At 40.1% G+C, this 26744-nt stretch overlaps 2 protein-coding genes across 2 annotated transcripts in view; one reads left to right on the top strand and one right to left on the bottom strand.

Annotated features, from left to right (window-relative positions):
• LOC109474028 (ATP-dependent RNA helicase DDX1-like) overlaps window positions 1–14189 on the bottom strand; it is a 21790-nt gene extending 7601 nt beyond the window's left edge. Inside the window, 23 exon segments of the mRNA XM_019774235.1 lie at window positions 2408–2499; window positions 3049–3195; window positions 3732–3846; window positions 4346–4420; window positions 4888–4938; window positions 5229–5318; window positions 5444–5470; window positions 6107–6178; window positions 6792–6852; window positions 7052–7104; window positions 7281–7304; window positions 7545–7606; window positions 8960–9074; window positions 9297–9373; window positions 9617–9689; window positions 10086–10162; window positions 10335–10418; window positions 10890–11024; window positions 11329–11416; window positions 11582–11611; window positions 12050–12113; window positions 13719–13770; window positions 14168–14189. Coding sequence (XP_019629794.1) covers window positions 2408–2499; window positions 3049–3195; window positions 3732–3846; window positions 4346–4420; window positions 4888–4938; window positions 5229–5318; window positions 5444–5470; window positions 6107–6178; window positions 6792–6852; window positions 7052–7104; window positions 7281–7304; window positions 7545–7606; window positions 8960–9074; window positions 9297–9373; window positions 9617–9689; window positions 10086–10162; window positions 10335–10418; window positions 10890–11024; window positions 11329–11416; window positions 11582–11611; window positions 12050–12113; window positions 13719–13770; window positions 14168–14183 — 1680 coding nt within the window. The 5' untranslated portion in view covers window positions 14184–14189.
• Window positions 14190–14432: 243 nt separating this feature from the next.
• Window positions 14433–25003, top strand: LOC109473397 (eukaryotic translation initiation factor 2-alpha kinase 1-like). The gene is given in 16 exon segments (XM_019773256.1): window positions 14433–14763; window positions 15359–15520; window positions 16616–16644; window positions 16950–17045; window positions 17127–17155; window positions 17655–17778; window positions 18071–18151; window positions 18715–18811; window positions 19204–19273; window positions 19793–20618; window positions 21638–21734; window positions 22261–22367; window positions 22910–23131; window positions 23634–23774; window positions 24200–24295; window positions 24805–25003. Coding segments are annotated over 16 exon segments (2484 nt in total). The 5' UTR covers window positions 14433–14579; the 3' UTR covers window positions 24928–25003.
• Window positions 25004–26744: the final 1741 nt, after the last annotated feature.

Genomic DNA, 26744 nt, shown 5'->3' with positions numbered 1-26744 from the left:
CGGTCAACTCGGTCCACTACCCTGGTCAACTCGTCAACTCGGTCCACTCGGTCCACTACCTCGGTCAACTCGTCAACTACGGTCAACTCGGTCAACTCGATCAACTCGGTCAACTCGGTCAACTCGGTCAACTCGGTCAACTCGGTCAACTCGGTCAACTACCCTGGTCAACTCGGTCAACTCGGTCAACTCGGTCCACTACCCTGGTCAACTCGATCAACTCGGTCAACTACTGGTCAACTCGATCAACTCGGTCAACTCGGTCCACTACCCTGGTCAACTCGATCAACTCGGTCAACTCGGTCTAACTCGGTCAACTCGTTTCACTACCCTGGTCAACTCGGTCAACTCGGTCAACTCGGTCAACTCGATCAACTCGGTCCACTACCCTGGTCAACTCGGTCAACTCGGTCAACTCGGTCAACTCAGTCAACTCGGTTCACTACCCTGGTCAACTCGGTCAACTCGGTCAACTCGGTCAACTCGGTCAACTCGGTCAACTCGGTCAACTCGGTCAACTCGGTCAACTCGGTCAACTCGGTCAACTCGGTCAACTCGGTCAACTCGGTCAACTCGGTCAACTCGGTCAACTCGGTCAACTCGGTCAACTCGGTCAACTCGGTCAACTCGGTCAACTCGGTCAACTCGGTCAACTCGGTCAACTCGGTCAACTCGGTCAACTCGGTCAACTCGGTCAACTCGGTCAACTCGGTCAACTCGGTCAACTCGGTCAACTCGGTCAACTCGGTCAACTCGGTCAACTCGGTCAACTCGGTCAACTCGGTCAACTCGGTCAACTCGGTCAACTCGGTCAACTCGGTCAACTCGGTCAACTCGGTCAACTCGGTCAACTCGGTCAACTCGGTCAACTCGGTCAACTCGGTCAACTCGGTCAACTCGGTCAACTCGGTCAACTCGGTCAACTCGGTCAACTCGGTCAACTCGGTCAACTCGGTCAACTCGGTCAACTCGGTCAACTCGGTCAACTCGGTCAACTCGGTCAACTCGGTCAACTCGGTCAACTCGGTCAACTCGGTCAACTCGGTCAACTCGGTCAACTCGGTCAACTCGGTCAACTCGATCAACTCGGTCAACTCGGTCAACTCGGTCAACTCGGTCAACTCGGTCAACTCGATCAACTCGGTCAACTCGGTCCACTACCCTGGTCAACTCGATCAACTCGATCAATTCGGTCAACTCGGTCCACTACCCTGGTCAACTCGGTCAACTCGGTCAACTCGGTCCACTACCCTGGTCAACTCGATCAACTCGGTCAACTCGGTCCACTACCCTGGTCAACTCGATCAACTCGGTCAACTCGGTCCTCTACCCTGGTCAACTCGATCAACTCGGTCAACTCGGTCAACTAGGTCAACTCGATCAACTCGGTCAACTGGGTCCACTACCCTGGTCAACTCGGTCAACTCGGTCAACTCGATCAACTCGGTCAACTCGATCAACTCGGTCAACTCGATCAACTCGGTCCACTACCCTGGTCAACTCGGTCAACTCGATCAATTCGGTCAACTCGGTCCACTACCCTGGTCAACTCGATCAACTCGATCAACTCGGTCCACTACCCTGGTCAACTCGATCAACTCGGTCAACTCGGTCCACTACCCTGGTCAACTCGATCAACTCGGTCAACTCGGTCCTCTACCCTGGTCAACTCGATCAACTCGGTCAACTCGGTCAACTAGGTCAACTCGATCAACTCGATCAACTCGGTCCACTAGCCTGGTCAACTCGGTCAACTCGGTCAACTACCCTGGTCAACTCGGTCAACTCGGTCAACTCGGTCAACTCGGTCAACCTCGGTCAACTCGGCAACTCGGTCCACTACCCTGGTCAACTCGGTCAACTCGGTCAACTACCCTGGTCAACTCGGTCAACTCGGTCAACTCGGTCAACTCGATCAACTCGATCAACTCGGTCCAATACCCTGGTCAACTCGGTCAACTCGGTCAACTCGGTCCACTACCTGGTCAACTCGGTCAACTCGGTCCACTACCCTGGTCAACTCGATCAACTCGGTCAACTCGGTCCACTACCCTGGTCAACTCGGTCAACTCGGTCAACTCTATTTATAATACAAAAAAAACTATTCTTCTTCTAACTCCCCAAAACCCACAAATTTTAGAAAAGGTGGGACATAACGTCTTCCATGGTTTACAAAAGAGAAGTCAAACCCTTCAGACATAATTTTAGGCATAGCATTATAGTTTTAGACAATTAGATTTCGTTATGTACATTTTAAAGTATTTTATACCCTGCAAGTTACAAATATAAAAAGAGCTCTGAAACAATTAGCCTTCGGGCATAGATTTGCAATAAACTTCTCTATATCAGGATTAGTGATACTAGTATGGTACAAAAATGCCAATGTGAAGGCACATCATTGATTTACCTTGAACAGTTGAAGATTTTTCTTCCTTTCGGGAGGCTTTCTGTCTCCATGGAGGCAAACACAAGAGAACTGGTGGCCTGCACTATTGGGTCCTGTCAGGGGAAAATACCAGGGGTTTTTAATGTTATCAAACTTGATGTTTATACAAAATACAAAATTAAGTTCTGTAATTGAGTCTATTATAATAACTCTTTAAAGAAATATTGCTGAGAAAACAAGGCGAGTCCCCAGAAACATGATTCTTCTTTGAATTTTGTGGAGTTATTGGAAGATTGAACAGAAATATTTGACACTCTTGTCCAGCACTATTTTCTACATTCAAGTACCAACAAAGTAAAAACTAGAATAAAGTAGCATTAAAATTTTGCAAAGCAATAATGCAATTACCTTCGCATATGCATGGTCTGCCCTGTTAATTCTTAGTCTAAACACATTCATATCATGGTCTGACAGGAGTCTAAATCCCTCCTGCTTTAAAATTGCAATAAAATGATGTAACCCAACACTAGTTACTATGGTGACAGATGTCTGATTTAGGTCATTGACCTTATTTTTTTTTGGAGAAGAAGAGGAAACAGTCTGCAAAAACAATATGTTTTCCTTCGGTAAACAGAAAAAAAGTACAAAACAAAATGTCTAACCTCCTCCCATCCTGATAAAGTATCTCTCCATGTTGTCACAGTCCAGTTTGGTACGACAGAAGATGATGCCCATGTCCATCTTGTGTTCCTTGATGACCCTGACAGTGTACTCTCCCTTCAGGATCGTTCACTGCCTCTGACAGGTCTCTGGATGGATGGAAGTGAAATGAAAAGATGGATCTCAGTTCAGTTTTGCCTATTGAAAACATGATCTTAAATTGGCTGTGACAACAGCAGGTGTCATGTACATGTACAGCTTCCATGAGTTAGGCCTTGGGATATTTCTATACTGTAATTCAATTTATGTTCACGGTAGCAAAATTTCACAGTCTGAGACACGGAAAAATGGAAATGGAACTATATATTCATGGTGGCAACAGGTGCAGAAAAAAGAAAGTCCAGCAATTATTTGTTAACTGTATTGATAAGTTCACAGTACAGATTCTGAAGTGACATTTAAACTGTGAACATAACAGTACAGTGAGAGAATCAGGAATTACAGTAGCTCTTTGTAACATCTGGGATTTTTCAGAAAAAAAGTGACTTACAAGAGCAAGCTGACATGAATGTTCTAGAATGGACAAAAGGACAAATTTTAAAAAGGACTCAAACATTAAACTACATAGAGTGGCTTGGAGGGACATCAAGTTACAATGCATAAATGGACAATGAAGCAGTTGTACCAGGAGTGTTGTTCCCGGGATGCACGTTGTCTTTATGGTGGATGCCGTCTGTCTCCACATGGTTCCTCCCACAGTGCTGCCAGTAAGTGTCCCTCACTGGGTCAACTTTCGTCACCTGGAACATGCCAAGTAGGTAAAACTTAATAATCCCCAATCCTCTATACACTTCTGTTCACAAGATGCATTCACATATAAAAGACATTACAAGCATTTTCTTTGCCAGTTTTGGGAAAATAATGCTGAATTATGTTTACATGGCATGACAGACAAAAGTTATGTCACCAACAGAAATTGAATGATGTTCTCTGTTACAGTACCAACTTCCAAAGGACAGGAAAATAATGTACAATATATCTACATATTCAAAGACTGATTCACATATATACATGACAAATATTACTTTTGAGTACTCACTCACGTCAAACCTGTTTATAGTCACCACTCAAGGGAGTGGTCACAATAGTTGACAATACTGCAGCCAGGACTTTTTATGCTTTGGAAAACATTATCTACGGGGCCATGAATAAGTGCCACAGTGTGTGATCCTTATGCAAGATACTATATGATTGACTGAGGTTACTTTTACAGTTCCAGACAGCTTATAATGTACTTACCACAGCATGCACAGTTTCAGGTACACTATCCTCCCCCTTCAGGTCCACCCACACTGGGAAATACATCAGCTTTTCCTGTAGGAACAGTCAATTTGTGTGACACACATATCCAAGCTCTTTGGGCTCTCTGGCATGATACAAGAGATTGAAAAAATTGATGAATGAGAAAAAAATCCCTTTCTGTACATCTAGGAATTGTTAAAGTGAACATGATGTATAAACTAGAGAAGTAACATTTGCAAGGCAAATGCATAATGTTAACCTTCGGAGATGGTCTGCTCTGTTAATTCTTACTCAAATACATTCACATACAAATGTAGTTAATTACATGCATGTACAATGTACTTGTCTACTAGTATATGGTGACAGGAGCAGAGCAGACCATGACAATGCAACATGATGTAACCCAACGCCAGACGTCAACAAATCATATCATTGGTCAGGTCATAGGGGACTGTTTGGAGAAGAAGAAGAGGAAGAAACTGAGCAAAAATAATGTTTTCCTTCATAATTATCGGTATGTACAATGTATGTATACTTACAGCCATCTTTTTCACATCAAAGGAATGCAGGGTTGCAGAGCACACAATCATCTGCAAGGAACAAACAAAGAAAACATGCCAAAGTTAGAACCTTTCCTTCCAGTAGACAAAAGCAATATTTGACAACTTATCAGGTTCTACATTGGTGAATACAGTAAAATTTATATTATGCCTTTCTCCAGATACAGGCATGTGGTTAAGCTGACAACACGAGTACATTGTATTTCCATCAAACATCTTGACATATATACACAGGCCTTGAAATGTCAACGACAACGTGTTATTTTATGGTACAGTTGTTACACTATATAACTACAACGTATCAAGTCTTCTGATTTTACCTGGAGCCTTTTTCCATCTGCGAACACCTTAGTCATGGAGTCATGCAAGCGCTGGATAAACTGGCCATAACCTGCAGAGAGGAGGCCATCCTGAAAATAAAAACACATTTATTACTGTTACAGGTTTTCAGCAAATGTTACATTTTTCAGGAGTTAAGCATCATAATTGCACACAGATAGAATTTAAATATTTGTATATAATAAAGGGTACTTACACATTCATCCAGTACAAAGAATCGCACCTGAGAGAAAAAAAACGACTAGACGTAAGTTCATTGTCAATTCCACATCTACCAGCATTTACTTGGTACATGCACCAGTATTTCAAACAAATAATGAAGATTTAGAATCACACCTGAGAGAAAACAACAAAAATTAGTACTCATTGTCAATTCCACATTGAATTTATGGATTTACTTGGTACCAGTATTTCAAACAAATAATGAAGACTTACTATATGCCAACTGCTACAAAAAGCATAATTAATTGAAACTGTACTAAACCCAACTCAATACAACAGCACTGTTTCATCATCATCATCATCATCATCATTCATCCTCCGAAGAGGTGGAGTGGACAAAGTTTGATCTCCAGAACTGTTTGTCATTCATTGCTGAAATAAGTTCCAGGCCCTACAAGCCTGTTTCAGTTTCTATAAAGTATAAGTCTCTTAAGTGTTATGTTTGGACATCCAATTCTTCTCTTCGTATCAGGGTTCCAGAGTAGAAGCCTACTGGCTGGTTCTTTACTACGTACAACATGACTGACCAAGCTTAGTCATTAACAATTTACATTTGTATGTCACTACAGCACTGTTTCAGCAGATATAAATCACATCGTTGTTAAGTTCCCAACAGTTTGTTGTGGGTTGTGCCTACTTGTGAGAGGAGCAGCTTGCCGGTGGAGATGAGTTCCTCTAGCCGACCAGGTGTCCCCACCACAATGTCCACCTGGACAGGGAGGGCAAAGACTCCGTGTGAGAAAATCACCACAGAATGGTTCATCATCATTATCATCATTGGTTACTACAGTGGTAGAAATACTTTTTTTAGTGTGCTGCAATATTGCAGAAAGTCAAAATTTTGTTCTGCAATTCGGACATATTTACTGCACATATACACTTAAAAGTCATGACATAAACCCATGGCATATGCAAAATTTCATGGTGGCGAAACATTTTCATGTAATTTTTTGACAAATATATTATAGAGTCAAAACACAAAAGCTCTTAAACACCATTGAACCCCTAGCCTGATTTTTTTCAGTCTGCAAAATTGCAGATTGCTTAATTTTTCTTCTGTAATATTGAAAATGTCTGTGCAAAATGCAGACTACAGATGGGTATTTCTAACAACACTGTTATAAGGAACAAAAGTCAGCTTTACAGTAGAAAAACTGATTGTACCAACTTGTACAATACAACGAATTGAATCGAATATATGACTAAATTGGCTTAGGATAAAAGACAGCATGTGGAATACTCTTTTAAAGCAAGCAACTGAATGTCATTCACGAAACCAATTTGTGTAAAAAAAAAATTATGCTGTTTCTTGGGAAACTTACACCATTGTCCAAGGTTTGTAGTTGGTCTTTTACAGGTACACCTCCGATAATGAGAAGTTCTCTAAATTCAGAATGGGAAAAGAAACAATTACATTTCATAAATCCAAGACAGTGCACAAAATATCATTTCGATTTTATCTAACGGTAATAACCAATATACTGCTGGTTAAACCATGAAGTAAAAATATTGCAATGAAAATCAATTATAGTAACTATTACTTACTATTACTAATTATAGAGATATGAAAGTTTATGCCTACCTTATATATGGATCGTTGATGTGTTTTTTAAACATCTTGACATTGTTCAGTGTCTAGGATAGACAAAGAAACCAGTTATTACATGCCATCATCATTTTGGACAGGATATCTGGACTAAATTCACGTTCTCTCCAAGAGTTCCTATCTTCCATGATATTAATGTACATCAATTATATTACAAAAAAAGAGTAGGATGTCAACAAAGAAGCTTTGAAAACGCTTAATGTACCTGTTCTGCAAGCTCTCTGGAGGGCTGTAATGTAAGAAAAATGAAATAAAAATGACAAACATGTATCACACATAGTAATCAGATAAAACACTACTGCAAGATGATCAGACAGAAAACACTATCATACTATTCATCAAATCTTAATTCTGATTTTCTACAAATTTACTAGCAAAAGTACCAAACAGCATGATTTTGACTATGCACTAAGTGTCAACAAAGTCATGGAATGCACATGTTTTACCTCAATAAGGCTGTAGTACTGACCTCAATGATCAGGGCCTTTGGAGCATTGGGCTGTGGTTTACTGTGAGATGATGCAACACCACCTGTTGTGGGCATATCAAGTATAAGACAAACATATAGCTTACAGTTGCTGATACTATCATAATGAGAAAGACCTTATTATATAAGACCTTCAGATATTCTTGACTTCTTGCCAAGCCTCTCTCACAAGAACAAGGAAAAGTGGCTTAAAGCTAAAAAAAGATCGCTATTCCTCAAGACATTAACTGTCATTTCTTTCAATTCATTTGTCATTTGTTTAAAAAAAAATGTTTTTACTACGTTCAGTCGCAGCAGAAATGTAGTTCACAAGAAAGCAACTGTATTATTTCATATCAATTTCATTTCATCTCAATTTACGTATACTACTGTTTCATTATTGTTATTGTATCATTTTGCCCATGTTTGAATTATTTCCATAACATTTCCTTATGTACGTATGTATGCTTTATTTCAATTCAATCATGTTTAGATTTGGTTAGTATAGAGGAGGAGGGCTTAGCATAAGCTAAATAAGCTTTTTTCCCTCCTCCTGCACCTGTTTTATCCATTATTAATGTATTATGTATAATTTTTATTGCTGGTGTGCAAATAAAGAAACAAACTGCAATGCCACAATGCAGCTACATGTAGTACAAAAGCTGGCTTGTTAGATCTTGCCAAGGTGTACATGTAAGCCTGCCTATATACAATGTATGCTGTTTGCCAATACTACACGTACCCTGCAACAAATCTCATAATACCGGTATGACACAATTTAGCCTTGGCATGTAAGACAGCCACCTATAAGTACAAGCACTAATTAGGGCACAGTAAGCAAATGACAACAAGAATCGCTAACCCTTGGCTTCACCACCAGCTGTAAAGTTTAACAAGAGACAGAATTAAAAGTCTGATTAACAAGTAACCCATCTTGATTCAGACTGTCTAAGATACTTTCAATATAGTGGACAGAACAAAACTTGAAAAATGAGTACCAGAAACATTTTTGCCACTACCTGTAATAAAATAGTTATTTTGGTTGTAATGTTTTTTTGGTAAAGTCTTTTGTAAACATTTTGCGCCTATGTAAACATGATATTATAATTATGTTTACCGAAGGAAAACATATATTGTTTTTTCTTCTGTTCCAAACATTGACCGCTGACCTTGCTGATTTGCTGACATCTCTCACCATGGTAAATGGTGTTGGGTTACATAATGTTGCAATTTTATAGTAGAAGGGATTTAGACTCCTGTCTGACCATATACATGAATGTATTTGAGTGAGAATTAACAGAGCAGACCCAATGCAAAGGTAAACATTATGCATTTGCTTTGCAAATATTACCTTTCTAGTAACAATTTGTACTTGATTAAAAGAATCCTTAAAGAAGTAAGAAAACCCTCAGAAATACCTGTGTTAGCTGACTTGACCACACAATCTTGGGGTGCTCTGGCCAGGGCTACATAGTTGCCTTGGGGAGGGTGGTTGAAGGCAGTGTCTCCAAAGTTGAACTGCATTTCTCCATTCTACAACAGGGAGATTCAAGACAGACTTTCAAAATCTAATATGGACTGACACTTACATGCACAGCTAGTGTATGTGTTATGTTACACCTAATGGAGTTTATACCTGCAGTTATACAAATACAGATTATTTATCTAGTAGCAGTCAGTATCACATCTAAACTACAGTGTACACTTGTGTGACACTTATGCCATAATGATAGATTATAGGATAGTCTCCCTTACCTTAAGCACCACAGCTGCAAATATGGGCTGCTTCCTCAGGTGGCCAGGGATCTCAAATGCAGGGCCAAGATCGTTTCCTATAAGAGAAACATCACAGGCTGAAAATAGTGACCTAGCTGTAACTTAAGTGAAGGTGTTTCTCATCAGCTTACAAAACAACACTAGTAGCTACTTCAATCTTAACCACAGTACACTAAAGGTAATAATTTTATTAAAATTGTCTTGAACATGGACATAAGTCCAATAATATATTTATCAATCTGGACAACATTAACAATTATCATTTAGGTAAATGTCTACAAACTGTACAAAGATTTTACCATTCTTGGAGAAGCTGATAGTTGCGTTGTCCAGGTCCAAGTGACAGCCAATGGTGTCATTCTTACCAAAAGGCTGCAGAACAAATGCAAACAGTAAGGGTATACATGTACATCAGTACTTGGTGACAGAATCATACTATTGAATAGTGATCAAAGACAAGACCATGCTATCAGAAAATCACATAAATCTAAATGTAGGAAAGCATCAAGTACTGTAAAGAAACAATATTTGCATGGCAAATCTGTATGTAAACTGGTGACACTGTGATGGCCATATACAGTAATATAAACTTTTGAAACTCAAAGATGATACTTCGTATGTATAATATACATGTATATGTTAAACAAGAAACAATATTTGCATGGCAAATCTGTATGTAAACTGGTGACACTGTGATGGCCATATAATATAAACTTTTGAAAGATGATACTTCGTATGTATAATATACATGTATATGTTTTCCATTACCTCTCCATAGGTGTCAAACTGTCGACCAAACGACTTCTTCCCAGTTCCACCAAAGCCAAAACCGTTTTTGTCCGTGCCTGCAATAGATATAAAAGAAACAGTTCTCCACAAGCTTTGCCTTATAAATGTACTAAGTTTAGATGGTGGCATTGCTGTGATTATTTACAGGTGAATGATACAAAAAAAGGATTTCATTAATACAAAGCTACAGTGTAACAATGTATAGATGCAATAGAGATGAACTCGTACCTAGGTCCAGGCTTGCCTTGGAAGTAGAAAATCCCACTCTGCACAAGCCTTCATCAGTTACTGTAGCTTCATAGTAGTACTTTCCTAAAAAAAGTAAAGAAAGGTAAATCACCTCTTAGATAACACTTCACCTCTTAGATAACACTTTAACTCTAATTGCTAAATCTTATTCAGCAATTAACGACCTAAGACCTAGAAAATATTGTGTTTCCTCTTTCCCGACCGACCCTAGAAAAACCTTCTAACCCTACACTTTTTTTGGGTGGACTCCTGCAAGGGACATAAATAAATGAAATTTTTCAACTTTTTCTAGCTCTATGATCTGACACCTGAGTGATTAAACATTGACATTGAAAATTAATGTGTCCTCATGCAAGTTTTACTTTGTTAAACTGTCATATATAGGTTGGACCCCCATATAGATATCACTGAAGTCTAAAAAAAAGAAAAGGAAAAAAAGATAATCCCTAGATACCTACCGACCCTTGATATCATGTAGCCCAAGCTCTTAACAAATAATTTTACACAAAAAAAAAACCTTGTTTGATGTCACACCTTTGTTGACCACACCCTTGGTTGACCGCCCTCCATGCCACTCCTTCTGTTCACGACACTGGACCAACAGTCCATCCGGGCTGACCGCCAGGGAGGGACCCCGGTCATACGGGTTGATCTGCCATTTACTGATAGCTGTAGGCATCACAACATGGAAATACATGTATTGTGTAAGTATTGGAAATGTTAGGGCATTACAGGCTATCATTTCTTATGACTCCCAGCACTATTGACTGATTGTGGATGTTCATCAAAATAATCCCTTGAACTTCAAGAGAGGCTGCACTTTTCTCCTTTTTAAGAATTTTTCTTTACCATTATGTCACAAAACTCAAAACATTCAAAATGTTGTATAGACAGTTACATACTATATACTGGCATTTACGGCTATGTAAGATCTAAAAAGACTCATAACTATATTGAACTGTACAAAACCTACTAGCAGAAACTCCAGCTTTCCTGATCTTTGGATTTTGTTCATCCTTCAAAGTCTCCTGTACAATCTGGATGATTGGTATGGAGAAAGCCTGGAGGAATGGAAATGCACTTATTAATACTATGGACAACAGTGAAAGATTTTCACCTTGTATTAAATATAAGAATAATTGCATTGTAATGATGACAATGTGTGTAAACAAGATACACAAATTTCTTTTACTGAAAACACAAAAAAAAACATTGAAAAAGCTTACTCCAGTTTTGCCACTGCCAGTCTCTGCTGCCTGTAACCAACAAGATGATAAAGTTAACTAGCAGTTCATAACACTAAATTATTCAAACTGTAAGATAATGCTGCATGGGAGTGGACAGGGATGTGAATCAGCATGTGTCTACTCAGTTGTGAATCTGTACAATTTCCACAATGTGCTTTCTTGGAATTTCACTACGTAGGAATGTGGGCATAGATGTGTGTCAGCAAAATCCCAGAGATGTGAGACATTCCTGTGGACATTCCATAAATATAAAAAGCCTGTACAATTCCTAGAATTCTTGCAAACTGCACACAATACTGTACGATTAGGCTACCCCCCTGAGGCGTTGCCAAAAATGGCTCTATCTGAGAACAAGCTTTACTGTTCATATAAAATTACACAACATTTACTATCACAGGCATAGAACATTTACATGTACATCAAACTTATAAGACCAGGCATGCCTACCATCAGAATGTCACCCCCTCCTAAGATGAGAGGAATGGACTCTGCCTGGATATCTGTTGGGAGCCTGTTGGATGATAGAAAATTTACATGGTTATGTAAAAACAAGGTAATGTTATAACTTATTGCCTCCGGGGGAGGAGACATCCTTCCGCGGAAGGGCTTTGTGAGAGTTTTAGAATTTCACGTTCGCAGCGATTCCTCGCGTTTGAGTGGACGGATTCTTTTGAGACTCGGTATATGTTTTGCTATCGGGCTGCAGATGATGCACGTTCTTTTGTTTTTATTGTATATGTGTTTTCGGGCGTGTTGTATATGTGTTTTCGGGCGTGAAAATGGAGCCTTTTGATGGCCCCAGAACACCCCTTGAGTGAGAAAGGGGGTCGCGACCGTCGATCTTTTGCGTGTGTCAGATATAGTCGGTCTCGTCCACAGTCGCACAGAGGGGTGACGGGTATCAATAAATTCTTAGTCTTGCGGCGCGCAACAATTGTTGTTGTGCACATACATCTTCTGTATGCGAGGCGCAACAAATGTTGTTTGGAGGGTATTTTTAGTACGCGTTCACAGGACGCGTGATCGGCAGCAACTTCCGGGTTGGTCAATGGGTCAGGGGTCAACGTACTCTTGCGCAATCTTTGTTTTGGATGTTTTCGGCGTATATTACGACTACTAACTTACAAATACCGCGGCGTGCATTTTTACCGAGGATTCAGACCTTTACTTCCCCGATTTATACGAAGAATTGGCGGAAAATGGAGGAAGTGACAATAAGGATGGCTTGCTACTTCAGCCGTTATTTTTAACGTCTGATTTAACGGTTCCGGTTGTCATTCTGAGTTTCATTACGAGTTCATTGCGGCAGATTAAATAGAATTTCATAAGTTCATGGGTACATGTTATGGGCTGCAGATGAAAATGTTGACCTGTGTTAACACAACCAGGAACGCTAAACACATAAAATTCAACACCATCAACTATACATAACAAACAACATATAGAAATATACAATAAAAAGCCCAGAGGTATAAAATCTCAGATTTTACTTGTTTATAGAGCTATTTAAAGCTCCTTGGTAAAAAGTAGAAAATCCTTATCAATAAGCTATGAAGCCTTCAGAATTGTTATGATGTATTTGCTTTAGTACAATTTCTTTTTCTTTGACAAACTATAGGGTACATACTCTTGACAGACACCAGAATTTACCTTTCATTCTTGTGTTTCTGGAGAATTTCATGCACTCAAATTACACACAAAGAGACTTCTAAAGCTTCCTAATGCTAATACATAATTTAGACTATAAAAAGTTTCCGCACTGCACCAAATATTTCCCAGGTACTTCAATCAATCAATCAATCAATCAATCAAACTGGTTTATTAGTTAAAAAGGCATTGCAGCCAAGGGCTGAATTATGCCTTCTGTACATGTACATGTACATTAAAATCACATTAAAAAGCGTTAACAGTACAATGTTAAAAACATTAAAATACAACTTAATTTAATAAGTTACTACTCTACTCTCATAACACAGTTCTATACAGAACTATTACATTTGCTTATGTCTTGTTTGCATGAGTAAGCCATTCTCGACTTCTTACAATTCATTTATAATTGTACAACTCAAGGAGCTTCTATTCGTCCTTGTATAATAGTATGATTTGTAATACTTACAGCCAGTCCATCTCCTCCACAGCCTTGGAGATCTCGGGCATAACGCCCATTTCTGTAATATTAAATAATAAAGCAAAATCGTCAACATATATACAATGACATCACAAGCAGTTGTGCCTGATGATAACCTACTGAAATGCACAATGGTTCATTTTATTTATTTTTTCTTCTTCTTCTTTTGACGAGAATAGCAAAACCTGACAGTACATTCGCATGCAATTTCCCCATCCGGGTTGGCCACATGTACAACTACAAGGCAGATGCTTAGTAGTACGTCCCGCTATGCACGGAAATTAGCTCGACATGTCATTTCTATGCGACGCATTCATGTCAAAATATTCTGACAAAGCCCTGAATTGCTGCGTCACAGATGACACCTTTCGTGATGCCAACTTTCAGAGAGGAAACGGAGAATTGCTATTTTTTTCACGATAATCCTGAGCACTCACCCTCGAAGGCAGCCATCTTGACAGTTGTAACAATAGCATCAGATTTGTACAACCAAATATGACTTTGCTTTTTGTCTGGTATCAAAATTGATATAAATTCATTCTTATAGCAGACAATACAAAGAATTTTAATTCCATTCTTTTATTTCAAAGAAAATAGAGGAATTGGTGGGTAAAAGTCTTTGTGATCTGTGAGTTTTTATTTGAGCCTTAGTGTGCAGAATGTGGGGCTATATTCTATCCACTACTGAATGTTTGACCTATGACCCATTGCATGTGTACGAAAGTTTCATCACTGATCATATCAGACTCCTGTAAAAACACGTTCAGCAGAATGTTCTGGTAACGTCCAAGCGTCTGGTTGATCAAAAACCAGTTTTACCAGCAATGTGACAGCACAAGGGAGTCAGGAATGTTCGGTTCGGCTGCGGAGTTTGTCAGGAGTCGGAGGAGTAGCGTGGACGGGCCGGTTCGAACAACATCAGCGGCGGCGGGGCAAAGTCAAGATCACCATGCCCGGGAACTTTCGCAACGTTCCACGTACAGCGGCTTCAGTTTTGACGCTGATTCGGCTCGTTCTCTGGCCGACTTCGACGGTGAGAAACATGTTTGGCCTATCTTTTACAGAGTTTTACCACGTATTAGTTAAAGTGAAATTACCGTTATTTATAAACATAAACACAATCAGTGGGAGGGGGGCACAGGGCCAGGCCATATGGTAATTTTTTTTTAATCACCGACAGTGAAGCAAACAGATGCATGGTCATTAGATGTACATTTTTTGTACATGTACATACTAAGGAAAATATTTCCACACACGGATGCAAAATGTAGAAGTATTAGTTTGGCTAAATTACGTTGGTCTGAGTCTGCGTGTGTGTGTGTGTGTGCGTGCATGTGTGTGCGTGTGTGTGTGTGTGTATGTGCATGCATTTGCGTGCGTGCATATGTGTGTGCGTGTGCATATATGTGTGTGTGCGTGTGTGTGCGCGTGTGTGGCACTGCTGTTTCTATAGGTTCAGCAAGGGGGAGCATTGCAGTTTCTGTATGTTCTGCTAGAGGGGGTGATCAAGAAATCTGCTATCTACATGTACTATGCCAAATTGCCTCCTTTCTTTCCATTGATATACTAGTACCACCTCCAGGAGATATTTTGCTTGACAGTTTGTTTCTGACCTGCCCACTGCCCAGAGTCGGACCTGGAGGAGAGCAGCTACACCGGCGCCAGTAACCTTGCAGTGGTGAGAAGACAGGCAGCCAACCCCGCTCCCAGCATGCTCCTGGTGTCTATGCTGGAGCATCTGTGCTCCCTGTACGAGACAGACCAGGAGAAGAGGAACAAGCTGTTTAAAGGTTCCTTAAAAGGCCACACCAATTTAATTTGTTGGTTCTCGGATTTGCCGCTTCATTTTTTTCTGAATTGCAAAAAAAAAAAACATGTCAAGCTCTATGAACTCCAAAAAGGCTCATATTGCGGCCCCAAACGTTAAAAGAAGTCTCTTGCAGTGGTTTGATTAAAAGGTTGAAGTTCATTGTTTGAATTACAAACCAGCTTGCATTGGTATGTTGATTTCATGCCTCCTGTAATAGCAGTTGGAGCAGTAGGATGCCTAGGCCTGTTTTTTTTTTTCGCCCTGCAGCTTCTTATTTTTTCTGAAGATATCCAAGAACCAGCAAATTAAATTGGTGTGGCCTAAAGTTCAGGCTTAGCAGGGCTTAATTAAGATACATGTGCAACTAGTGCTGCATACCGGTTCACTGGACTTGGATTCGGACTTGTAAGAATGTTTAGGTTCAAGTCCAAAAAAACCTAAAAGTCAAGAACCGAGTCCGGACTTATTACCATAAAAGACCATTTCACATACCCCTTTTCTTTCCAAACCACCTAAAACCTTCCGTAGATTGCAAAATCTGTGCTGCAAAATGAAGAAAACATTGCCATCGGGCATTGTCAAGTACCAGCCTCCATGTCATGTGGCCAAAGTTTCACCCAGACAACATTGCAAGGTTGCTAACATGCAATTTTGTATATGCCATGGGTTTAGGTCCGGACTTTCAAGTCCGGAACTGAACCTAAACCTCTGGACTTGAATCCGGACCTGAACCTAAATGTGGGTTTAGGTATGCACCACTATGTGCAACCTGTAATTTACAGAAAATAAAAACACAAGAAACTTATAATTTTTAGGGCTCAGTAGCACTTAGAATCATAGTCCCATTCCTTATACTAGGTATAGATATTTTTTACAGGTAGAAATCATTTTTTAGAGATCTCACTTACTTGTCTGTTTGAAAGGAAACATGTGACTGTATGCATGTTGTTGGATAACATTAACATTTCACAAATTTCTGTGCATCTTCCTTATTACCCATGGTAGTTGTATAATTGGAGTTTCATTTTTGTTGGTAATCAGTGAACTGACATGTTGATTTTGATTATATTTACAGTACTATGTGAGCACTTGACTAAAATGAAGGTAAGTCGACATACACTTTATATCACTGTATTTGTTACAGAGTTTCTTTATATTTTATGTATTGTACTATGTAGCAATACTTGCAATTTTTTCTGTTTACACATTTAAGTTAGGAAGTTAAAATGACAAGTATACAGTTATATCAGGACCTTACTTTTTGGCAATTTTATACTTAAGTTCACCAAAATTTTGGTCCAGCTTTGAGAGACATTGTCACTACTAACATAGAATATGGAATTTTGCTAGACAGCCGTAGAAAAATAATGAAGAATTTAGGTTAAGGGAAGAACATACTTGTGTTGCAGATAGTATCTGCAGTGAGCTGGTTGGATGAGTTTGGTTCAGTTCGAGAACAGTACAAGAAGGCCTTCTCCAACCTGGTCAGTGCTGCAGTAGAGAGTGTCAGGACTGTTCCCACTGATGTAAGTGGTCAGGCTGTGGTGCCCCTTCCTCGACCAACAACAACTGCTGACAGAATCAAGTTGCTTTTCCAAGAAAGGTAAAGATTCCTGTCGCACCATTACAAACATAATGCATCACTTTACATACATCACATTATCATATAGCCAGAAGGCATTGACCAATCAGAAGGCTCCATTTCCCATTGCTTATCAGGCCGTAACCTAAAAAGTGGTCAGTTATTAGAATAACCGACCACTTTTTGGACCGTCCCATTATGCATTATGTCTCATAAACCACCTTGTTCGCTACGCTCACTTGTTGGTTTATTCAGTGGTTATCGTACTGGACCAGGGATTATCTCACCACATACACCTCGGGGCGGGGCATTAACACTTTACTAATACACACCTCTACTGGTATCTTGACTCCTGATTGAAACATCACAATAGAATCTTGCAGCTCAAAGAAGAAACAATATTATATACAATCATGTATATAGATAATAGTAAAACATTTCCTGTTTTGAGGTATTCCAAGTGTTCGCAGCTACAGTTGTTGATTACTTGTCAGTTGTTTGGGACTCATGTTGTTGTCCCTTCTGTTTCCAGCCCTCTCTTCTCTCCAAGGCCCGGTCCACCCCAGGATGCCTTCCAGACATTTGCTTCTAGGTATGCAAATGAGTTTCAGGAGATGGAGAGACTAGGGAAGGGTGGCTTTGGCAGGGTATTCAAGGTATGACACTTCTGTCAGTACCATATATTATATACAAGGCTTGAAATATTTTTTTCTACATGCCTGCATCTAAATCCACATACTCCTATATCATTATAAACCCAGTAAATGGACCAGTACAGGTTAGGTGTAGGTATCAGCAATATCTGCACAACTCCAATTTTACCTGCACCAACCTGCATATACAGGTGGTACTTTATGTCCTGATCTATTTGCACATTCAGTAGTACTGTAGTAGTAACATTGTCATTGTAAAGTGAATTTGTTTCTTACATGTTGACATGTCTTCTAGGTCAAAAATAAGTTGGATGGACAAGAGTATGCAGTGAAGAAGATTTTCTTGAAAGAGAGCTACATGGATGTGTTCTTCAGGGTAAGAGGAAAAACTGTTTTACTGAATTAGCATTAGTCCTGTGACCTGTCCCTGGTGCTGAACTTACATTCACACTGACTATCCTCCTAGTGACTTCACACTTGTCCTGTCCCTGGTGCTGAACTTACATTCACACTGATTATCTTTCTATTGACCTCACAATGACACTGTCCTTGGTGCTGAACTTACATTTACATTGATTATTTTCCTACTGACTTCACACTGGTCCTGTCCCTGGTGCTGAACTTACATTCACACTGACTATCCTCCTAGTGACTTTACGCTAGTCCTGTCCCTGGTGCTGAACTTACATTCACACGGAATATCCTTGTTTTACTTGTGATTTTCACAGTGCTATGAAATTTAAGCACTTAATGTCATAGTTTTACTCTCATTCTCTTTAAATTACACTTTTTTCTCTCCTAAGAATATAGTCACTGTTCCCAGTGTCAATGTCTTATCCTGCCATTTTCCCTTTATGCTTCCTTTCCATTGCCATTTTTTGTCTTATACTAATACCAGCTTTATTTGCTTCCTATAATAGAAACTGTCTGTTTTCCCAGATTGTCCGTGAAGTGAAACTGTTAGCCAGTCTACAGCACGCCAACGTTGTGAGGTACCACACAGCATGGATGGAGTACAGCAACCCCATCCTCACAAGTGAGAAATTACTGCCATGTTGTGTCTACAAAATACCGGTACTGTCAAGACTTAGTATATAATTGCTTTTATGTTTACCCGAAGGCAAATATATTGTCTTTGCTCTTGTTTCCTCTTCTTCTTCTTCTTAACCAAACCAATAAGGACAATGACCTGAACCAGACGTTTGTCACCATGGTAACTAGTGTTGGGTTACGTCATGTTGCAATTTTATAGCAGGAAGGATTTAGACTCCTGTCAACATATATATGAATGTGTTTGAGTAAGAATTAACAGAGCAGACCATATGCGAAGGTAAACATTATGCATTTGCTTTGCAAATGTTACCTTTCTAGTTTCATCTTTGTTGTCACATACTTTGCAGATGATGACACCTGTATTTTCTCACACAGGTAATCCTTCCTCCAGTACTAACCTTCATGTGTTGGAGACGTCATATCTTCAAGACATCCAGAACCTTCGGTAAGGAGAACGGCAGGTCTGCAGAATGTGCTCCACATTGTACACATCTGTTAGACTGTAGCCTTCAACAAGTCATCCTATACATGGACATGTCTCTAACTGCAGGCAATTTGCTAATACATTTTGTGTTTGAGTGAAAAGGAACATTTATATTTGTCTGAAGTGGAATTTATTTATTAGTAAATATATACATGATTTGTACAAGTCACGTACAATGTATATATTAGGCTGTAATAGTGCTCTTGCAAGATTTTTTGGTGGCATATTGAAATCGTTGAAGTGTTTAATATACTTTCTAGCAATAGTTGAAGTGTTTAATATACTTGAAGTGTTTAATATACTTTCTAGCAACACTACATGTATACCAAGATACTTTATAGGAGATTCAACGAGTGCATCACAGATCTGACGAAGGTTGATGAGATCGACCAAAAATTTATGGTGAGTTCCTTTCTTGTGTCGGAACAAAGCTTGAACTTTACAACTAATATTTTCCTATATATTTGTACATGCACATAGGTCCACCTACATGTATGCAGACAGCAGTAGTATAGTCTTCCAGGAGTCTGCAGCAAGCGACACAGAAGCCACTGTGCTGAAGAGGCAGTCCCCCTCCAGGGAGAGCAGTGACTACAACGTCAGTGTGGAGTCCTACCTACACGACAGGCACAAATGGCAGCTTGGCTCCTCATCAGATTCTGATGAAAGTCTATCTGAGTGCCGAGGTAATGAGGATGTAACACGTCTTGTGGACACTGATGGACATAGAAACAGTCGTGGTGAAGAGATTCAGCAGATAAGTGAGAGCAGTACAGTACACAAAGTTGACACCGTAGAATGGGAAGAAGATAAGAGTGAGAAAACTGATGAAAGTCTATCTGAGTACCAAGGTAATGAGAATAAAACACGTCATGTGGACACTGTTGAGGATAGAAAAAGCAGTGGTGAAGAGATTCAACAAATGAATACTGGTAAGAGCGGTACAGAACACCCAGTTGACACAGTAGAATGTGAAGAAGATGATAAGAGTGAGAAAAGAACAACTCTGTCAGACACCATACCGTGGGAAACTTGTAGACAAGAAAAAGCTGACAATAGTGATGAGAAAACTTCCAAGCTTTTGCACACCATACCGTGGGAATCAGCTAGGAATGAAGAAGCTGAAAAGAGTAAACTGAGTGAGAAACCCTCCAAACTTCTGGACACAATACCATGGGAAGCATCTAGAAAAGAAGTATCCAACAGCAGCTGTGAGGAAACTGTCCAATTAGAGGACACAGTACAATGGGAGACTCCCGAAAGAGGAAGAGAAGAGGCAGAAAAAACTGACCAAACATCCAAGCTTGTGGACAATGTAAAGAGGAAAACATGTGAAGCTAGAAAAGAGCTAGTTGAACCAGAAGTTTTAAACACTAGGGAAGGGGAAGTACTTGCTGGAAAGGAAGCGCAACAGATGGTCAGAAATAGTGATAAATTTTCTGATGCCACACCAACTTCCAAAGGAGAAGCTTCCAGCAAACCTCTGTCAGATTCTGAGCAACCAGTAAGAGAAAGACACTTCCAAAGAACAGCTTATTACCGTGACAGCAGTGTCAAGTCAGGTACAGGCTTGGAGCAGGAGGTGCATTTTGAGTCAGCCAGTTTCTCCAGTAGTGTGCGGTTTGGTCACAGCCTGCCAGGAGCTGTTGTTCCCTTCACCAGCACACCTAAAGACACTCTGGATCTACCTGTCAGGGGAAGGTTTTCATCGATGAGCAGCGTGAAGAGACAACACAGCTTGAGCCATGGAGCCAGGAACGGCAGCACTGAGACTCACATCTGTGGAGACAGGTGCAAACTCCGACTGAAGGGACTGACTGACTGTGATCTCGTTGCTGAAGTTAGTATTTGTATGTTTTTATACTGCTACTAGTATGTTACAGCATATCTGTCTCAATGCTTTTGCAGTGATAGATACCCTTTTTCTGTTATGTGCATTTTTATGTCCAAATTGTTAGGAATGTTAACTACAACTTGTGGGGTTGTGTGGCGTAATGGCAGAGTGCTTGATTTGGAACCAAGAGGTCCCGGGTTCAAGTCCTGACATGCCACCTATCTTGTGCCCTTGGGAAAGGCACTTAACACAACTTTCCTCACTTAACTCAAGTAAAAATTAGTATTGGCTGTCCTGTACATGTATTTGTTTCTATGTGTGGCACACAACACCAGCAACAGCTGCTTTTGTCCCACGTGTATTGTATTTGTTACAATTTCAATAAAATGAAAGTCAAATCAAGTTGGAAAGACTTTCTGTAAATACCAGTTATCAATTTCAGGTTGTTGTTTACAAACATGTTAATGATAAAGAATGCACTCTGTTTTCAGACCAGCGGTGTAGTGCTGTACATCCAAATGCAGCTGTGTCAAAGGTCACTTCGGGATTGGCTGGTCAGTAGGAATGCACAGGCTTCTTTGTTACGAGGTACTAAACATAGATTTTATCAGGAATGAGCATTGAAAATACATATATAACTAATAGTATTATACTAGTAAGAGTCGAGATATGTGAATAGTGATCAGCTTCCATATGTAAGAAATAAAAAATAAAAGTGTTGTACATGTTGTTGTCTTACTCAAAATGGCCATCAGTGAGGAATTTTTAGTCGCATTTATGATATTATGTGACGGTTGTAACCAGCATGTTGGCATAATGTACTTTGGCTGGAAAAAATCCAGAACGTAAGGTGCATAGCACTTCTAGAATTTAAGGTCGTATTCACGTATTTCAGAATGAATAGCCGGTATAACCGCCCTTCAGCGTAACACACCAGCTTTGCAGGCACTCGGTGTGGCAGTAGCTAGCTATATCACACCGCACGAAGCTTTCTAGTGATGATGCCCCAACTATGCTTGGTGGCAACGAGTTCCAGTCTACAATAGTTTGGGAAATACAAGTTTTTGAACATCAGCCTTAACTGAAGTATTATCTCCATTCCTCTCCTTCCCAGATCCCTTTGGTGCTGTATCTGAGGAAGACAACATGAGACTGTTCCAAGAAATTGTACAGGGAGTCAACTACATCCACTCACAGGGACTCATGCACCGAGACCTCAAGGTAGCTCAACCTTCAACATGTTACAGTAGACATTTGACATCAAATTTGTTTATCGGTTATGCAGTTAGGAAGCAGGGAGAAGCTTGATACATATAATGATGCATGAGTGAACGATAGTTGAAACAATAGGGGGACAGCACTTTTGAGAGATATTGAATACATTTATATCTTGTATCTTGATAAGTCTAATTCTCTAAGGATCATTACCGTATTTCTTTCAATAAAGTTCACACTTTTTTGACATTTCAACTCTCAAGTAGACGCCTCAGGCCAAAGCCATAGTCGGGGTGCGAACTTTATTCAGGTTTTTCCCTGAGAAAAATTGCGAAACAAGCCTGGCAGACGACCATATTTACGCGCCATACTACCGCCCCAAAGAGCAAGAAATTATTCACGTTTTATGTTTTTCATGTAACGATGCTACGAATATTTGGTAACATATTTGGTAGCATATAATATGTGACAATATAGAGTGTTCAGTTTCTGAGATGTATAAGATGTACAAATTGTTACGGAATACATTCTTCATGTCCTATCACTAGCCCCCCAACATTTTCCTGATTGGTGAGGATGAACATGTGTGTATCGGTGACTTTGGGCTGGCCAGGGAAGACCTTCTGGACACCCAGCTGGGGTCCAGTCCACCACTTACACCGCTGGAGATGCCGGACATGACGACAGGAGAGACCACTCACACCTCGGGGGTGGGCACGTGTACATATGCCTCACCAGAACAACTGAAGGGAACCACATATAACAGTAAGGTAAGGAGAGACCACACATGCACATATGCCTCGCCAGAACAACTCAAGGGAACCACATATAACAGTAAGGTAAGGAAGAGACCACTCACACATGGGGGTTGGGCACCTGCACAGATGCCTCACCAGAACAACTCAAGGGAACCACATAATTTATATAACAGTAAGGTAAGGAGAAACCACTCACACACATATACATAATGCATTGCCTGAACAACTCAAGGGGACCACATATACAATGTAACAGTAGGATACGTGTGCATCACATGATAACCACTGCACCATGTAATAAGTTGTATGGCTACTCTGAAACACAGACAATGAAGGAGCCTAGTGCATCTGTTTTTAATTGTATTTCTAGTCTAATAAGCAAGAAATTTTGCTGACTTTTATAATATTGTCTCATGAGTGGTTCACAGCACTCTAGAGAGTTATGATGGCTTTGGCATTAGTCCTGACATGGATTTACATATGTTTATGACATGGAATTATTTTCTCTATCCAGTCGGACATGTACAGCATGGGAGTCATCCTGTTTGAGCTGTTCCACCCCTTTGGGACTGAGATGGAACGAGCCAAGTCTATCCAGGACTTCCGAGAAGGCAGACCTCTCCCACCTGTACTGGTGGAGAGATGGCCGAGACAGGTAAAGTACAAGCACAAGGAGTGAGACTGTTGCTTAAATGATGCATTTTCTGGAGCTTTCTTTAAGATTTCAATCATGCCTCACCAATTTTATTCAATATACATATGTAGCACGTCGACAGAACGTACTGCGCCTGCGCAAAACCCTGATTCTTCACGGTTTTCATTGGATGTTTGGTCAATGTTGCATCAGAATTTTTCCTGTTGCAGACAATATCTTTTCCAACACAACATCGGAAACTACAGACAGGATGTTAACCAATATATGCGCGAGTACAACCTTTGAAGTGCTATGCATAATACATTACGGGTTTTGTGCAAGTGCTGTACATTCTGCTGACATGCTTACAGATATATACATATAAGTTTGTCCAATTAGAAAAAGTGAAGTAAGATTCTTATTGGACCAAATGTTTTTGTGTCCAGTGTGACTTCATGCAGTTGCTGACCAGTGATGACCCCAAGTACAGACCAAGTGCCAAAGATATCCTGAAGAGTGGCCTTTTCCACAACAAGGATGAGGTTAGTTTCCCTCAGAAACTCTTCACAGACATTTGTACCTCATTCTCAGTGAGTTGACTGTACAGAACACACTACTGTATCTGTATCTGTATTTTATTGCCAGTATAACCACCCTTTAGCGTAACACACCAGCTTTGCAGGCACACGGTGTGGCGGCAGCTAGCTACATCACATCGAATGACTTTTCACACTCAATCTTTGCACATTTAATTGCAGGAGTTAAGGTTTAAAGCTTTCTAGTGATGATGCCCCAACTGTGCTTTTGAGTTTCAGTCTACGATAGCTTTGGGGAAATACGAGTTTTTGAACACCTCAATTCTTGGCTGATAACTCTGATATTTGAAGGCATGGCTGTTTCTTGTTGTACTGTTGTACAAATGTGTTTGATTTGGTATATAACATTATCCATCATCATATAACATCATCCAGGAGTATTAACTTTTTGTTTGAAAAAAAAAGGGTTCCACCACACGTCCATCATTTAATATCTGACAATTTACCCTCTGCAGGTCATTGCCAATCTAAAAGCCATAGTCAACAAGCAGACACAGGAAATGGAGGACCTGAGAAGACAGCTGAAGGAAAAGGAAGACATGTTGTCACAACTCAGGAGAGACAGAACTACACACTGAATACCTTAGCCTCCGTAGCAGGCTCATAGAACTGGGGGTTTGGTGGTCTTCGGCTGTTTTCTGATTAGCCCAGTTCTAAAAAATGGGGGTAATTCAACCAGGCCGGCTATGTTGTGTATATGCAATCAGAAAATAGCACGTAAAAGCTCCCAAAGACCCTGAAATCCCCCAAAACCCCCAGTTTTTGGCATGCTATGGAGGCTAGAATATCTATGATACATATGACATTGTACATATTAGATAAACACACACAAACAAAAATGCGGGTTTACCTTGACAATGGAACTGGTGGACACAACAGAGATATTCAGCAGCTAGATAGCATTGAATAGAATTTTTCAATTGTCAAGTATGTTTGAATTTCTATGGTTGAAAGATAGTGCTGCAACTCATACATGTATAGAGTAGAAATGAAGTTATGTGTACGAAATTCAAGTTTACTTTTGCAAGATTATTTTGCAAGCTTTGAATTTCATGTACATACACCTAGAAATGTAGCCTGAGTGTCAGCCTTGTTAGCTTTCGTCCGCTACCCAAGGTCCGCTCCCCGCCAACCGGGGAGCGGACCTTGGGTAGCGGACGAAAGCTAACAAGGCTGACACTCAGGCTACTAGAAATGAGTACTAGGTCTTTTTCACACTCTACCATGACAATCAGTCAAAATAGTATGTACATGTGTATGTGCAAATATGAATTTGTTCTACGCAAACCAAAATGCTAGCTACATGCTTATAACTGAATCAACATGATTGTAAGCAATTATCAAACAATGTTATCATGTACACAGACTCATATGTGATACTACCTGCACCTCTACCTCATGATTATAAGATCTAATATCTAACATTTTTATTTCTTCCTTAATTTACAAGCCTGAAAATATTGTTGCATCCTGACGCTTGCCTGTGTACAAAATGCTTATGACAGTTTGGTATACATACATGTATATGTAATATAAACCAGTTACAGTATTATGTGCAGTGTTATATAGCTCACTCGGTATGCCCTTAAATTGATGTAAAAGAATTTGGAAGAGGAAATACTTGTACAAGGCCTCTACTATTCTCACAATGCCCAATTGTCTTGAGTTTGGCCGTCTTAAACAGATTACAGCTTTGATGAGTGAAAGAGTAAGAAAGTTGCTGCAATTAAATGTTTCTCAAAAAGACAAAGAGTGTTGTCATGTGATAGTATCCAATCCTAGATATTGAATAGTATTATTATTTGACCTGACCTGGTGTTATGTGCTATCAAAAGCTTTGTCCAAACTCTTATAAGAGAGTAGTGGTTGAAATAGCTGTGTAGTGTAAGCATCTTCTGTGCACCACAAGCTACCCTCTATACTCGAATAGTGTTTGACAGAAATGTGTTGTAGGTGTTGAAATGTAGCCTCCACCAGGCCTTTCTACAGGAATACGGATCGTAGAATTCAGCAAAAAAAGAAGTAAATTGGCCAAGGGAGTCCGGCCGCGGGGAGGTAGTTTCTTTTCGACTGCGCGGCCAGTCAAACCTACAAGGTGCCCAACTCCCCTGGTAAATATTCTATATATAGCCAGTGTAGTTAGTCTGGTAGAGACCAGTTGAAATACATGTAAGGGCAATCCATGCACTGCGAACTACTTCAGTATCATAAATTGGTCAAACTGGTGACAACAGTATGTGAAGAAGTTTACCCAAGAACCCATATGACCACACTAATCCGTTTTAGTGCTCTCTGAGGCTTCCCTGACAAACATGCCCCATTGTGCACAATGTTTGGCGAGGGAAGCAGATCAAACCTGCAGCCCAATGTTTAACTTTAACCTCATTAGGTCGGC

The sequence above is a fragment of the Branchiostoma belcheri genome, unplaced genomic scaffold, assembly GCF_001625305.1.
Source record: "Branchiostoma belcheri isolate BF01 breed outbred unplaced genomic scaffold, Haploidv18h27 scaffold3, whole genome shotgun sequence".
In the NCBI taxonomy this organism is placed as follows: Eukaryota; Metazoa; Chordata; class Leptocardii; order Amphioxiformes; family Branchiostomatidae; genus Branchiostoma; species Branchiostoma belcheri.
This window is presented reverse-complemented; position numbering and strand designations above follow the sequence as displayed.